The sequence below is a fragment of the Heteronotia binoei genome, chromosome 21 (assembly GCF_032191835.1).
Source record: "Heteronotia binoei isolate CCM8104 ecotype False Entrance Well chromosome 21, APGP_CSIRO_Hbin_v1, whole genome shotgun sequence".
NCBI lineage: Eukaryota > Metazoa > Chordata > Lepidosauria > Squamata > Gekkonidae > Heteronotia > Heteronotia binoei.
Window position 1 is genome coordinate 9,521,165 of NC_083243.1, and position 15,205 is coordinate 9,536,369.

At 51.7% G+C, this 15,205-nt stretch overlaps 1 protein-coding gene across 1 annotated transcript in view; it reads right to left on the reverse strand.

The window, feature by feature from the left end:
* The window catches only part of LOC132588980 (maestro heat-like repeat-containing protein family member 2B), a 195,330-nt gene that overhangs the window by 19,353 nt on the left and 160,772 nt on the right, over positions 1-15,205 (reverse strand). Inside the window, 4 exon segments of the mRNA XM_060261483.1 lie at positions 5,386-5,451; positions 7,689-7,791; positions 9,725-9,856; positions 12,178-12,333. Of these exon segments, the coding sequence (XP_060117466.1) occupies positions 5,386-5,451; positions 7,689-7,791; positions 9,725-9,856; positions 12,178-12,333 (457 nt within the window).

Sequence of the window (15,205 nt, forward strand, 5' to 3'; positions counted from 1 at the left end):
GTTCTTAAATCTGTACCATGTTGCATTCTGAGCCACTGCCTGCCAGCTACGTATGGCTCTGCTCAGCTATGTATGGCTTTGCTCACTGTGCTGGATTCCTCGTCTGATGAAGTGTGCTTAAGAGCACCCGAAAGCTGAAGTTCTCAATAAAAATGGGTTGGTCTTAAATAGGCTTCCCAATCCCAAGGTCCCAAAGGGGGATCCCCCGGTTTTACAGGCTTCCCCCCTCCCCCAGCCAGCTGGCCGGTGGGGGAAGCTCCTCCCCCAGAGCCATCATGCACCTCCATGAACGATTCCCATAGGGAATGATGGGGAATTGATCCGCGGGTATCGAGGGCTCTGGGGGGGGGGGCTGTTTTTTGAGATAGAAGCACCAAATTTTCAGTATAGCATCTAGTGCCTCTCCCCAAAATACCTCCCAAGTTTCAAAAAGATTGGACCAGGGGGTCCAATTCTATGAGCCCCAAAAGAAGGTGCCCCTATCCTTCATTATTTCCTATGGAAGGAAGGCATTTAAAAATTTGTGCCGTCCCTTTAAATGTGATGGCCAGAACTCTCTTGAAGTTCAATTATGCTTGTCACACCCTTGTTCTCGCCTCCGCCCCCAATGTCTCCTGGCTCCACCCCCAAAGACTCCTGGCTCCACCCCCAAGTCCCCAGATATTTCTTACATTGGACTTGGCAACCCTAGTCTTAAAGGTGGCACTGGGCTCCTGCTTCGTTCGACTGCTTCAGACCAACACGGCTGCCTGCTTGGATCTTTCTTGCATCAGTTTGCTTTTGGTTGGGGGGGGGCTGCATATGCTAATGAGCTATGCTAATGAGCTCCACCCCCTCTTTCCCTACAAAACGACCCCCCCGGTCGCAAGGAGAGCAAAGCCAGGAGCCATGGGGCCGGCTGCAGCGGACACACGAAACTGCCTTGTTAGAATGAGAATCTTTGGTCCACCAAAGTCAGTATTGTCTACTTAGACTGGCAGCGGCTCTCCAGGGAAGTGAAGCGCCAGACTACGAGCAGCTTGGAGCAGGCCCCAGGGCCGGAAGATGCCAAGAAAACCACATCTTGTGGGAAGCTGGAGGAAAGAGGAGGCAGCCGCAGACCACCCAAGAAGCTTCCCCAGGCCAGACTTGTCATCCTCCTTAGAGGCCAGCGCAAGACAGGGGCCTTTAAGATTGTTAAATAGGGGGCTCGGTGCAATCAGCGGCCCCGTGGCGCAGAGTGGCAAAGCAGCAGTACTGCAGTACTGTGATGTGAACTCTCTGCTCACGATCTAAGTTCTATCCCGGCGGAAGCTGGTTCAGGTAGCCGGCTCGAGGTTGACTCAGCCTTCCATCCTTCCGAGGTCGGTCAAAGGAGTCCCCAGCTTGCTGGGCGGAAAGTGTAGAGGACTGGGGAAGGCAAGGGCAAACCACCCCGTCAAAAGTCTGCCGTGAAAACGTTGTGAAAGTGACGTCACCCCCGAGTCGGAAAGGACGGGTGTTTGCACAGGTAAAGCTGCAGTGATCAGAGCTCTTTATTGCGATAACAACATTGCAGCGGTTAAACTGAGACTACTGAACTGGGCCAACGGGGCGAAACATATACACAGGGAAGTTCCCGCACTGAGACGCCATTGGGTCGTTGGAAGCAGCAGAGGGCTGGCGATTGGTCCGGGGGAAGCAGAGATTTGGATCCTGCTGCCCATTGTTCCCAGTCCCCAAGCTCAGTCCTAACGGGATGGAGAAGGTAGAGAAAGAAGTCCTTTTCTCCCTTTCTCACAATACAAGAACTCGTGGGCATCCGATGAAATTGCTGAGCGGTCGGGTTAGAACGGATCAAAGGAAGTCCTTCTTCACCCAAAGGGTGATTAACATGTGGAATTCACTGCCACAGGAGGTAGTGGTGGCTACAAATATAGCCAGCTTCAAGAGGGGATTGGATAAAAATATGGAGCGTAGGTCCATCAGTGGCTATTAGCCACAGCTTATTGTTGGAACTCTCTGTCTGGGGCAAATGATGGGTGCTTGGGGGGGGGGGCAACAGTGGGAGGGCTTCTAGTGAACTGGCCCCACTAGTGGACCTCCTGATGGCACTTGTGATTTTTTTGGCCACTGTGTGACACAGAGTGTTGGACTGGATGGGCCACTGGCCTGATCTAACATGGCTTCTCTTATGTTCTTATGTGACACAGAGTGTTGGACTGGAGGGGCCACTGGCCTGATCCAAAATGGCTTCTCTTAGGTTCTTATGTTTTCCAAGTACTCAGCAGGGCCGTCCATCCTTAGCTTCCAAGATCTGATGAGATCAGGCTAGCCTGAGCTATCTAGTGCAGGGCAGAGCCTAGTTTTTAGGACAGACTTAAAGGGGGATTAGGCAGATTCATGGAGGATAGGTATATTGGTGACTAAAAGGAACTTTTGTATTTAGAGGCAGTAAACTTTGACTCCCTGATCCAGAAGACAACACCAAAGGAAGGACTCAGCCTCCCTGCCCTGTTGTTGGCCGTCCAGAGGAACTGATTTACCACTGCATGTGACAGAATGCTGGGTTAGATGGACCCTCACTTGTCCTATCCAGTAGGGCCGTAGATTCTTATAAAGGCCTCGGCCTCCATGTCGTGTTATTGGGCATCCAGACAAACTGGTTGGCCACTGTGTGAGACAAGACACTGGACTAGATAGACCACTGGTCTGACCCAGCAGCGCTCTTCTGATGTTCTTATGAAGGCCTCAACCTCTGTGCCTTGTTGTTGGCCCTACTGTGTGAGACAGGATGCTGGACTAGATGGACCCTCACTGGTCTGATCCAGCAGGGCTCTTCTTGTGTTCTAATGAAGGCCTCGGCCTCTCTGCCCTGTTGTTGGCCCTCCAGAGGAAATGGCTGGCCTCTGTGTGGGACAGGATGCTGGACTAGATGGACCCTCACTGGTTTGATCCAGCAGGGCTCTTCTGATGTTCTTATGAGGGCCTCGGCCTCTCTGCTCTATTGTTGGCCCTCCAGAGGAACTGGTTGGCCACTCTGTGAGACAGGAGGCTGGACTAGATGGACCACTGGTCTGATCCAGCAGGGCTCTTCTTGGGTTCTGACAAGGTGGTATTCCTTATGCAATAGCCACTTCAGGAATACCACTGCATCCAATTTTGTAGGCAATTTTCTTGTCTTAGTTGTGATGATGATACAAGAGAAAAGTCACTCACGGGTGTCTTGTTGGGCAGATAGAGCTTCTGTTCTCGTCCCCCCAGATTGAGACTTGCACATGGGGGTGGGTTCCTGCATTGGATCTTCCCGCGATTCTCTCTCCCCCCACTTCTTCGCGACATAGGCGGCCACAGCTGCTGCTGCCTGTTGAACTCTGGGGCTTGGGTCCTCCTGAAGCACTTCGAGAGCTGAAATGTCAGAGCCTCCATGAGCCACACCCCATGACCTTCCCCCTACGACTCCTTCCCTGGGGGACTTTATCTTCAAGTTGGCAGGGAATTGATAAAATGGAACTGATTGGGCATCAGGTTTTTGTGGAACAAGGAAGAAGAAGAAGAAGAAGAAGAAGAAGAAGAAGAAGAAGAAGAAGAAGAAGAAGAAGAAGAAGAAGAAGAAGAAGAAGAAGACGACGACGACGACGACTGCAGATTTATACCCCGCCCTTCTCTCTGAATCAGAGACTCAGAGCGGCTCACAATCTCCCATATCTTCTCCACCCACAGCAGACACCCTGTGAGGTGGGTGGGGCTGGAGAGGGCTCTCCCAGCAGCTGCCTTCCAAGGACAGTCTCAGAGCGGCCTACAATCTCCTTTCCCTTCCTCCCCCACAACAGACACCCTGTGAGGTGGGTGGGGCTGGAGAGGGCTCTCCCAGCAGCTGCCCTTCCAAGGACAGAGTCTCAGAGCGGCCTACAATCTCCTTTCCCTTCCTCCCCCACAACAGACACCCTGTGAGGTGGGTGGGGCTGAGAGGGCTCTCCCAGCAACTGCCCTTTCAAGGACAGAGTCTCAGAGCGGCCTACAATCTCCTTTCCCTTCCTCCCCCACAACAGACACCCTGTGAGGTGGGTGGGGCTGAGAGGGCTCTCACAGCAGCTGCCCTTTCAAGGACAGAGTCTCAGAGCGGCCTACAATCTCCTTTCCCTTCCTCCCCCACAACGGACACCCTGTGAGGTGGGTGGGGCTGAGGGGGCTCTCCCAGCAACTGCCCTTTCAAGGATAACTCCTACGAGAGCTATGGGTGATCCAAGGCCATTCCAGCAGCTGCAAGGGGAGGAGTGGGGAATCAAACCTGGTTCTCCCCGATAAAAGTCGGTACACTTAACCACTACACCAAACTGGCTCTTAAGAAGATGGTAGATTCATACCCCACTCTTCTCTCTGAATCAGAGCCTCAGAGCGGCTTACAATCTCCTGTATCTTCTCCACCCACAACAGACACCCTGTGAGGTGGGTGGGGCTGAGAGAGCTCTGACAGAAACTGCCCTTTCAAGGACAACTCTTGCAAGAACTATGGGTGACCCAAGGCCATTCCAGCAGGTGCAAGTGGAGGAGTGGAGAATCAAGCCCAGTTCTCCCAGATAAGAGCCCGCACACTTCACCACCACACCAAACTGAAGAAGAAGAAGAAGAAGAAGAAGAAGAAGAAGAAGGAGCAGTAGTCAGTGGTGGCCAAGAGTTTGGAAGGAAGGTGAGACTCCTGATGGCCAAGGTTGCCATCCTCCAGGTGGACCCTGGAGATCTCCTGGAATTGAAACTTATCTCCAGTTGACAGAGATCAGTTCCCCTGGAGAAAGGTGCTGCTTTGGGGTCTCTCCCCAAAACTCACCATCCCCAGGCCCAAATCTCCAGGAATTTCTCAAATAGAGTTGGCAACCCTTCCCTCCCTTCACCTCGTTCCAGAATCAGCTTCTCTCTGAGCATCCAGGAAAAGTTCGTGTTTTCCAATAGCTCTCCGACTAGGGTTGCCAACCTCCACGTGGCAGCTGGAGATCTCCTGGGATTACAGTTGATCTCCAGACAGAGATCGGTTCCCCTTGAGAAAAAATGCCCACTTTGAAAGGGGGGAGCCCGATGGCATAAGAAGAAGAAGAAGAAGAAGAAGAAGAAGAAGAAGAAGAAGAAGAAGAAGAAGAAATTGGATTTATACTTCGCCCTTCACTCTGAATCCCAGAGTCCCAGAGCAGCTCACAATCTCCTTTCCCTTCCTCCCCCACAAGAGACACCCTGTGAGGTGGGTGGGGCTGAGAGAGCTCTGACAGAAGCTGCCCTTTCAAGAACAACTCCTGCGAGAGCTATGGCTGACCCAAGGCCATTCCAGCAGGTGCAAGCGGAGGAGTGGGGAATCAAACCCGGTTCTCCCAGATAAGAGTCCGCGCACTTCACCCCTACACCAAACTGGCTCTTATGCTGTCATGGATTACTTACATCCCAGCAATTGCAGCTGAAAAGTCTCGTCAAGGTCCGGGAGCACCATGCTTTCCAAAACGACACCTGGCAAAAAGCAAAATAATGAAATGGAACGTCAGGTTGCTGGGGACTTGGTTTGTCTTTGGAGAAAAGAAACCCCCAAGGAAGGAGCCGTTCTGAACTGCCCCCTCTCAGGTGGCTGGCTGCGTCTGAGCTGAGCCCTGCAATGTGACCAAAAAGGCTTGGCTTGGAACTCTGACTGGCCAGCAGAACCTCCAGTCCAATAAAGGTAAAGGTAGTCTCCTGTGCAAGCACCAGTCATTTCTGACTTTGGGGTGACGTTGCTTTCACAACGTTTTCACGGCAGACTTTTTACAGGGTGGTTTGCCCTTGCCTTCCCCAGTCCTCTACGCTTTTCCCTCAGCAAGCTGGGGACTCCTTTGACCAACCTCGGAAGGATGGAAGGCTGAGTCAACCTCGAGCCGGCTACCTGAAAACCCAGCTTCCGCCGGGGATCGAACTCAGGTCGTGAGCAGAGGGCTCCGACTGCAGGACTGCAGCTTTACCACTCTGCGCCACGGGCTCTTCCAGTCCAGTAGGAGGAGCCATATCTCCGTATTCAGAAGCACTGCCAGGAGGCAACATCAGGGGAAGGACTTGGCCTCTATGCCCATTTTGTTTGACCCTCCAGGGCAACTGGCTGGACTGGATGGACCACTGGTCTGATCCAGCAGGGCTCTTCTGATGTTCTTATGAAGGCCTCAGCCTCTCTGCCCTGTTGGCCCTCCGGAGGAACTGGTTGGCCAATGTGTGAGACAGGAGGCTGGACTAGAGGGACCCTCATGGTCTGATCCAGCAGGGCTCTTCTGATGTTCTTATGATAGCCTCAACCTCTCCGCACTGTTGTTGGCCCTCCAGAGGAACTGGCTGGCCATTGTGTGAGACAGGATGCTAGACTAGATGGACCCTCGCTGGTCTGATCCAGTAGGGCTCTTCTGATGTTTTTATGAAGGCCTCGGCCTCTCTGCCCTGTTGTTGGCTCTCCAGGAGAACCAGCTGGCCACTGTATGAGGCAGGGTGCTGGACTAGGTGGACCACTGGTCCAATCCAGCAAGGCTCTTCTGATGTTCTTGGGGTGCCACTGTGACACAGATCCAACATGGCTTCTCTTATGCTCTTATGTTCGTGCCTCTTTCATTCACCTGGGATACAGGTGGGCGAAAGGGATGGTGCAGTGTTTCTGCATCACTCTGCGGCCTGGTTGTTAACAGGCCATGGACCGGTACTGGTCCATGGCCCAGGGGTTGAGGATCCCTGCTCTAGAGGGCAGTTTGGAGTTTGGCACAAAGTGAAGGATCCAACCACAAAATGGCAAGCAAGGAGGGGAGAGACAAAACACGCCTCCCTTCCACCAAGGAAGTCCAAGTACAGGCGAAAAGAAGGTAAATCAAAATAATAAACTGGGGAAAAGGACTTAGACAGAATAAAACAAATGTTTTGGGGGTGGGGTGGAGGTAGCTGCCACTAAGATAGGGCTGACAGTTCTGAATCAAAAAATACTTGGGGACTTTGGGGGTGGAGCCAGGAGACTTTGGAGGTGGAGCCAGGAGACATTGGGGGAGGAGCCAGGAGCAAGGTTGCGACAAGCATAACTGAACTCCAAAGGGAATTCTGTCCATCACATGTAATGCGACCGCACCCCTTTTAAATGTCTTCCCTCCATTGGAAATAATGAAGGATAGGGGCATCTTTTTGGGGGGCTCATAGAATTGGACCCCCCCGGTCCAAACATTTCTGAAACTTGATGGATGTTTCGAGGAGAGGCACTGGATGCTATGCTACAAATTTGGTGCCTCTACCTCAAAAGACAGCCCCCCCAAACCCCAGATACCCACGGATCAGTTCTCCATTATACTCTATGGGAATTGGTCTCCATAGGGAATAATGGAATGCCCAGCGGACATTCCTCCCTCCCCATTGTTTTCGCATGACCCTGAAGTGGGGGGAGAGCCTCCAAACTGGGAGATCCCCATCGTGGGATTGACAACCCTACTAAGGCAATGCTATTTTGATCTGCACAGCCAACCAGGTCTCCATTGGCCTGTCAGAAGCGGCCCCAACCACTTTCTGAAAATACTTGATGGACACCAGATAAGATATTGGTGGGTACCCAGGTGCCCACGAGCGCCCTGTTGGTGACCCCAGCTCTAGAAGTGCCGCAATTGCTCTCGGTGGCCATGTACACCCCCCCCCTCTCCCTCAAGCCCCTCAAGAGATTGGCTGCTCTTTCCCCCCAGAACTCCACCTGCTTCATCTCCCACCTGACAGGTCCAGGGCCGCCACCCGGGTCTCTTCCCAGCTGCTTCTGAAATACGCTGCCGTCTGTTGCAAGAGCTCCCCCTTCATCTCGGGGCTGGTCTTGACCTGGAGGAGGCCACAAATAAAAGAGTCACACGCCCTGCTGCAGTGGGCCAAAGATCGAGATGAAAGAAAAGAGCGGAAGCTGCTGTGACGGAATTGGAAGGGTTAATAGAAAAGCTAAGGACTCAGGGAGTCTGAGTCATGTGATCTGAGGGTGGGTGCTGGAGTGCTTGGAACTCTCAGGATGAGTGAGTGACAGATAACGGTTGGAGAGTCAACTGTCAGCAACTGTCAGAGGGAGACAGTTGAAGTGGGCAGTATATGGTCAGCAGGAGAGCTGAAGAGAGAGCGGATACAGAGAGCTGGGAAGAGACTTCTGGTGAAGCGAAGCTCGCTGTTAGCTCTGTGGAGACAGCCAGGTGGCTGAGAGTGACAATCGAGTGCCACAGTGAAAGACCTGAGTGGTCACAGAAATATTTACACTACTCTTATGAACTAACAAGGTTGCTGAGGGAGAGATGTGGGTCTGAGGGAGTCAGGAGGGCTGGGAGCAGACACACCAGTCGACTCAAGAGACCAGGCACATAAAGCCCAAGAGGCCAACCTAATTAGAGTTGGGAGAGTGAAGAACAGAAGAACTGTGGACCCTGAGATACCTCAGTGAACCTCTCTGTATTGTAAAGCCTGAACTGTTTAGCAACTGTTATTTATCCAAGATACAAAACAGCCTGTGTAAATACATCCCTTCCCCCCAGCTGAAGACTGTGTAAATAAAAATCTGTGGTTAACTGTTAAATTCTCTGGTGCCTGAGTAGTTGGAATCAGCAGCAAATCAACAGTGGTCCCCTACATACATAGTTATCCATCTATCTGAAAATAAAAGAGAACCCTGAAGAGACTAGAAATCCTTATTATACCCACCCCCTTTACTCAGTAGTTGTCAGGTAAAACCAGAAGGAAGAAATAAAGTCGGCAGGAGGGGCTGGGGTTGCCATAAGATGCCATAAGTCGCCTTAAGTGGTGCAGGGCGGTCATAGCTGCCTTAGATGGAATCCAACCAGTGGTCTTGTCAAGGTCTGCAACGCCTATTCAAGCTGGCAGCAGCTCCAGCGGGGGTCTTGGAAGCCACGCCCCCCTTAAAACATAAGGCAGGGGTGGCCAATGGTCGCTCTCCAGATGTTTTTTTACCTACAACTCCCATCAGCCCCAGCCATTGGCCATGCTGGCAAGGGCTGATGGGAGTTGTAGGCAAAAAGCATCTGGAGAGCTACCCTTGGCCACCCCTGACATAAGGCACGACAGTCTTAAACTAGGACTGCCAAGTTCCTGGGCCGGGCGGGGGGTTCTCCCGCCCTGGAGGTTCCCAATTCACCGGCCCACGCGCTGGCAGCTCTAGGAGCGTCCGGGAAAACTCTATGGCCGTTTTCCCACTGACCTTACTCCGGAGCGACGTCCCTCTTCACCGCGCAGCGTCTGCGCAGATTTCCCACCAACTGCTGCGCACAACCAGGAAGAGCCGCAGCTTTTGCGTCGCAGATGTATACTGGTTTTTAGCGGTTTCCATTTGCGACGCAAAAGGTCGGGAACTTCATGGTTCCTCGGAGCAGCCTCGGAGCAGTTGATGGGAAATCCGCGCAGCTGCTGCGCGGTGAAGAGGGACGTCGCTCCGAGGTAAGCTCAGTGGGAAAACGGCCTATGTTTTTTCCAGACGCTCTAGCTATTTGGGAGGGAAACTCTATGGTACCATAGAATTTCCCCTCCCAAATTGCTAGAGCATCTGGGAAAACCATAGAGTTTTCCCGGAGGCCACGGGGGACTGGGCATCCAGGCAGCATCAGGGCCCGTTGATTCTGCCCCGATTCTTGCCCATGATTCTGCCCACGGAGTGTGCATGGGCTAGTCAAAGTCCCTCCCTTCCTTTGCCCTGGTTTTCCCACTGCACTTGAATGAACAGTCTCTCTCCGTCTGTCTGTCTGTTTCTCTCTCTGTCTCTCACCAGCTGCCTGCAGATATATGCATGCAAATACGGGAGGTTCAAGGGGTCGGCAGGTCGAAGGTCTTCCAGGCAGTGTCTCAGTTTCCTCTTGGGTAAAAACCACACCGACTGCAGAAATGCGACTCTGCATGCCTGCAACACACACACAAAAATTTCCCAAACATTTGGATAGGTTCCTCCAGAGCAGGGTGGCGCAACTGTGGCTCAGGAGCCACATGTGGCTCTTTTGCACATATTGTGTGGCTCTTGAAGCCCCCACCGCCCTGTCGGCCAGCTTGGAGAAGGCATTCCTCTCTTCAGATCACTTCTCCGAGCCGAGCCAACCAGTGGCCTGCAGAATGCATTTAAAGCTAAAGTTGCTTTCTTTCCGCCTCCCCATCTATTTTTCCCTTCCTTCTCCCAAACATCTGACGTTTACACAGGGCCGGTGCTGGAGTTTGTGGTGCCCTAGGCAAGCTGCCCACTAGCGCCCCCCCCCCAGAAATTAACCCGCCCCCCCCCCCCAGAGAATTGTAGGAGAGATGAAGAAACTTGAAACCATTAGGGTTTGTAGAATCTTTCGGGCTCAAGTGCCGTGTTCTACTGGAGAAAGTTTTTCTTCCAGACGTTTCGTTCTCAGCTGCGGAGAACATCCTCAGTGGCGTTGCAGTAGTTGAGTGCACTCAATGCACAGCAGCCAAGAAGGTCAGAGCGCCTGCTCCGGCTGCAACGCCACTGAGGATGTTCTCTGCAGCTGAGAACGAAACGTCTGGAAGAAAAACTTTCTCCAGTAGAACACGGCACTTGAGCCCGAAAGATTCTACAAACCCTAATGATGATGCCAGCCGTGAAAACCTGAAATCTTTGAACACTTGAAACCATTTACATTTTTAATTTACAGGGGGGGTTTGTATTTAATTTTTTTTTCTTTAAAAAAGTGAGATTAAGCGATAAAAACTGCGAGGATACTACTCGATCCTTTCAGCTGGAGGTGCCATGGACGAGACCGTCACATGACCATTTCTATAGACCCAAGCGGGCAGCCGTGTAGGTCTGAAGCAGTCGAACAAAGCAGGAGTCAAGCGTCACCTTGAAAACCAACCCATTTTTATTGCGAACGGAAGCTTTCGTGTGCTCTTAAGCACTCTTAATCGGACGAGGAATCCGGCACAGGGAGCAAAGCCAGACATAGCTGAGCAGAGCCATACAGAGCTGCTAGGCAGTGACTACCAGATAATTTTACTTCACTGTCATCGGTTCTTAAATCTGTACCATGTTGCGTTCTGGGCCACTGCCTGCCAGCTAAGTATGGCTCTGCTCAGCTATGCATGGCTTTGCTCACTGTGCTGGATTCCTCGTCCGATGAAGTGTGCTTAAGAGCACACGAAAGCTTCCGTTCTAAATAAAACTTGGTTGGTCTTAAAGGTGCAGCTTGACTCCTGCTTTGTTCACCTGCTTCAGACCATTCTGTACCATGTTGCGTTCTGGGCCACTGCCTACCAGCTACATATGGCTCTGCTCAGCTCTGTATGGCTTTGCTCACTGTGCCGGATTCCTCGTCTGATGAACTGTGCTTAAGAGCACACGAAAGCTGACATTCTCAATAAAAACTGGATGACCATTTCTACTTGATCCTTTTAGTTGGAGGTGCCAGGGACAAGACCCTGGCCAGATATAAGCACGGTAAGTACGGTATATTCTACTACAGGGATTAAGATGAAGCTAAAGCTGCTTTAAAGGGTAACCAAGGGAAGCAATAACCTATAGAGATCTACAAAACAACCGACGTTGCAACTTAAGTATAAGGGAATAATTTCCAATTAATGTACCCACCCAGTTAATGAATAATAAACCTACCTATCTCTATCATGCAAAAAAATTTGCAAGGAGACAATAAATAAACAATCATTTGTGCATTACTAGCATAGATTCTCATGTGTCTATCTTGCAAAGGGCCCTAATGAATCTCTTCAGAAACAACTGGATAGAAAACTCAAAAGTTTCCTTGCTAGCTCACTCTTTAAAACAAGAAAAAATTGGAATTGTGCAAACTATAAAAAGCAGACATGTTTGAACCTGAGTGAAAGGGAAGGCAGAAGGAAGGAGAAGGAGAACGGTAGATATGAAAATAATGTAAATTTTGCAGGACAAGGTTACAGGTATGGCAAGCTGAACAAAGGGGAGAAGGGAGTGATGAGTTATTACTGAAAAGAGTCTTATACATGTTGCATGTACGGCTCTAAGAGAAGGATGCTCTACTACTGAGCGATGACTTCAAGGAGCACACACACTGCGTGTGGGGAGAGGGGGCACCTGGTGGTGCACCCTAAGCCAGGTGGCGCCCTAGGCAGCCCCCTACTTGGTCTACGCCCACGCACCGACCACGCGTTTGCATCTTATTTGATGTATTTGTTTGTTTTATTCGGTTCTCAGACCGCCCTTCCCGTAGGACAGGCTCAGGGTGGGTTACATACCTCCGACACCAGAGGACTGGGATCTTGCTGGTGAATGAGGAGCGGCACAAGGTTCTTCTTCACTTGGTCAGCAAAAAACCCTTGGAATCTGGGTTTCGCCACGGCCGCCAGGATGCCAAAGAGGCGCAGGGCGCCGCCGCGAAGTTCAGCATCGTCCTGTAACCGCACACGGCCGTTGTTTTTAAATGTCGGTGAAGCACAGACCATTCACATGCATTAAACACAGGTTCATAGCCATAGTTTAAAGAGGGGGCCGCATGATTTCGGAGAGCCAGCTTGGTGTAGTGGTGAAGTGGGCAGACTCTTATCGGGGAGAACCGGATTTGATTCCCTCACTCCTCCACTTGCAGCTGCTGGAATGGCCTTGGTCAGCCATAGCTCTCGCAGAGCTGTCCTTGAAAAGGCAGCTGCTGCAAGAACTCTCTCAGCACCACCCACCTCGCAGGGTGTCTGTTGTCGGGGGAGAAGATATCGGAGAATGTGAGCTGCTCTGAGTCTCCGATTCAGAGAGAAGGGCGGGGTATAAATCTGCAATTCTTCTTCTTCTTGCCAGTTTGGTGTAGTGGTGAAGTGTGCAGGCTCTTATCTGGGAGAACCGGATTTGATTCCCCACTCCTCCACTTATAGCTGCTGGAATGGCCTTGGATCAGCCATAGCTATCAGAGGAGTTGTCCTTGAAAGGGCAGCTGCTGTAAGAGCTCTCTCAGCCCCACCCACCTCGCAGGGTGTCTGTTGTGGGGGGAGAAGATACAGGAGATTGTGAGCCGCTCTGAGGCTCTCATTCAGAGAGAAGGGCAGGGTATAATTCTGCAGTCTTCTTCTTCTTAGATGTTACACAGAGATGAAGATATTGAAGATATTGGATTTATATCCCGCCCTCCACTCCGAAGAGTCTCAGAGCGGCTCACAATCTCCTTTACCTTCCTCTCCCACAACAGACACCCTGTGAGGTGGGTGGGGCGGAGAGAGCTCTGACAGAAGCTGCCCTTTCAAGGACAACCTCTGCCAGAGCTATGGCAGACCCAAGGCCATTCCAGCAGCTGCAAGTGGAGGAGTGGGGAATCAAACCCGGTTCTCCCAGATAAGAGTCCGCACACTTAAACCACTACACCAAACCGGCTCTCCAGTTTGAAATTTGAAAGCCACTGTCACCAATCTCATTGCGGCGATTGCACAAAGACACAGAAATGGATGGGGGGGGGGGACAAATACCAATTCAACCCCATTAAGGGCAGATGAAGTGGTACCTCTGGATCTAGTACCGAGGTAGAGTTGCCAGGTCTGACTCAAGAAGTATCTGGGGTCTTTGGAGGGTAGAACCAGGAGTCTTCGGGGGTGGAGCCAGGAGCAAGGGTGTGACAAGAAAGACTGAACTCTAAAGGGAGTTCAGGCTGTCAGTTACTTCCCTCCATTTGGAATAATGAAGGCTAGGGGCGCCTTCTTTGGGGGCTCATAGTATTGGTCCCCCTGGTCCAATCTTTTTGAAACTTGGGGGGGTCTTTTGAGGAGAGGCACCAGATGCTATGCTGAAAGTTTAATGCCTCTACTTGAAAAAACAGCCCCTCCCAGAGCCCCAGATACCCACAGATCAATTCTCCATTATACCCTATGGCAGGGGTGGCCAACGGTCCCTCTCCAGATGTTTTTTGCCTACAACTCCCATCAGCCCCTGCCAGCATGGCCGATGGCTGGGGCTGATGGGAGTTGTAGGCAAAAGAACATCTGGAGAGCTACCGTTGGCCACCCCTGGCCTGGAGTATATCGGCAACCTTGTATCTCGGTGTCACTTGGGGATCTCCCACTCTTACAGTTGACTTCCAGATGATTACGATCAGTTCCCTTAAAGAACATGGCTGCTTTGGAAGGTGGGCTGTCCGGCAGGATACCCAGCTGAGGCCCCTCCCCTTTCCAAACCTTGCCATCCCCAAGCTCCGCCCCTAAAGTCTCCAGGGATTTCCTAACAAAGAGTTGCACGGATGCATGAAGGTGCCTTCTACTGAGCCAGACCAGGCTAGTACCACCTGCTCAGACCGGCAGCTATTCTCTCCAGGGTCTCAGGCAGAAGTCTTTCACATCACCTACTGTCTAGTCCAGGGGTGTCAAACATGTGGCCCGAGGGCTGAATCAGGCCCCTGGAGGGCTCTTATCAGCCCCCCCGAGCAACTGGCTGTTGTCTGTTTCCTTCTCCCGCTCGCTTCATTCTGCATCACAGCTTGCTTTGCCAGGCTTGCTCAATCGCACAGGAGCTACAGAGCAAAACTTCTGTTTTGTCCATTGGCTGAGGCTCCTCCCTTAGGGAGGAATAGCTTGCTTTGCCAGGCTCTCTCAATTGCACAGGAGCCCTACTGAGCCAAGCCTCTCTTCCTTCTATTGGCTGAGGCTCCTGCCCGTCCTGGTCCCCCGGGGAAGGAAGGAACGAGCCAGAGCTTCCTTTGCCCAACTCCCACGGGAGAAACACAAAGCAAGCACCGTTAAGACCAACAAGTGCTAATGTTTTAAGTTTTTTTTAAAAAAAACAAATCTTTAATTGTGTTTGTCTGTGTCCTTTATAACAGGGGTGGCCAACGGTAGCTCGCCAGATGTTTTTTGCCTACAACTCCCATCAGCCGCAGCCATTGGCCATGCTGGCTGGGGCTGATGGGAGTTGTAGGCAAAAAACATCTGGAGAGCTACCATTCCCCCCCCCGCCCCCCGCTTTATAAAGTTTATATCTCTGCTATGGCCTCCCATCAAGGTCTCATTTATGTCAGATTCGGCCCTCATAACAAATGAGTTCGGCATCCCTGGTCTAGTCCATTTAACAAGAGATGCTGGGGATTGAACCTGGGATCTTCTGCACGGCAAGTGGATGCTCTATCGCTGGGCCTCAGCCTCTTCCCAAACACACAAAGTTGCCTTCTACTGAATCAGACTCTTGGCTCATCAAGGTCAGTATTGCCTACTCAGACTGGCAGCATCCCCCCAGAGTCTCAGGGTGAGGTCCATCACCTACGGCCTGGTCCTTTTGAATTGGTTGGGGCACCTGAGA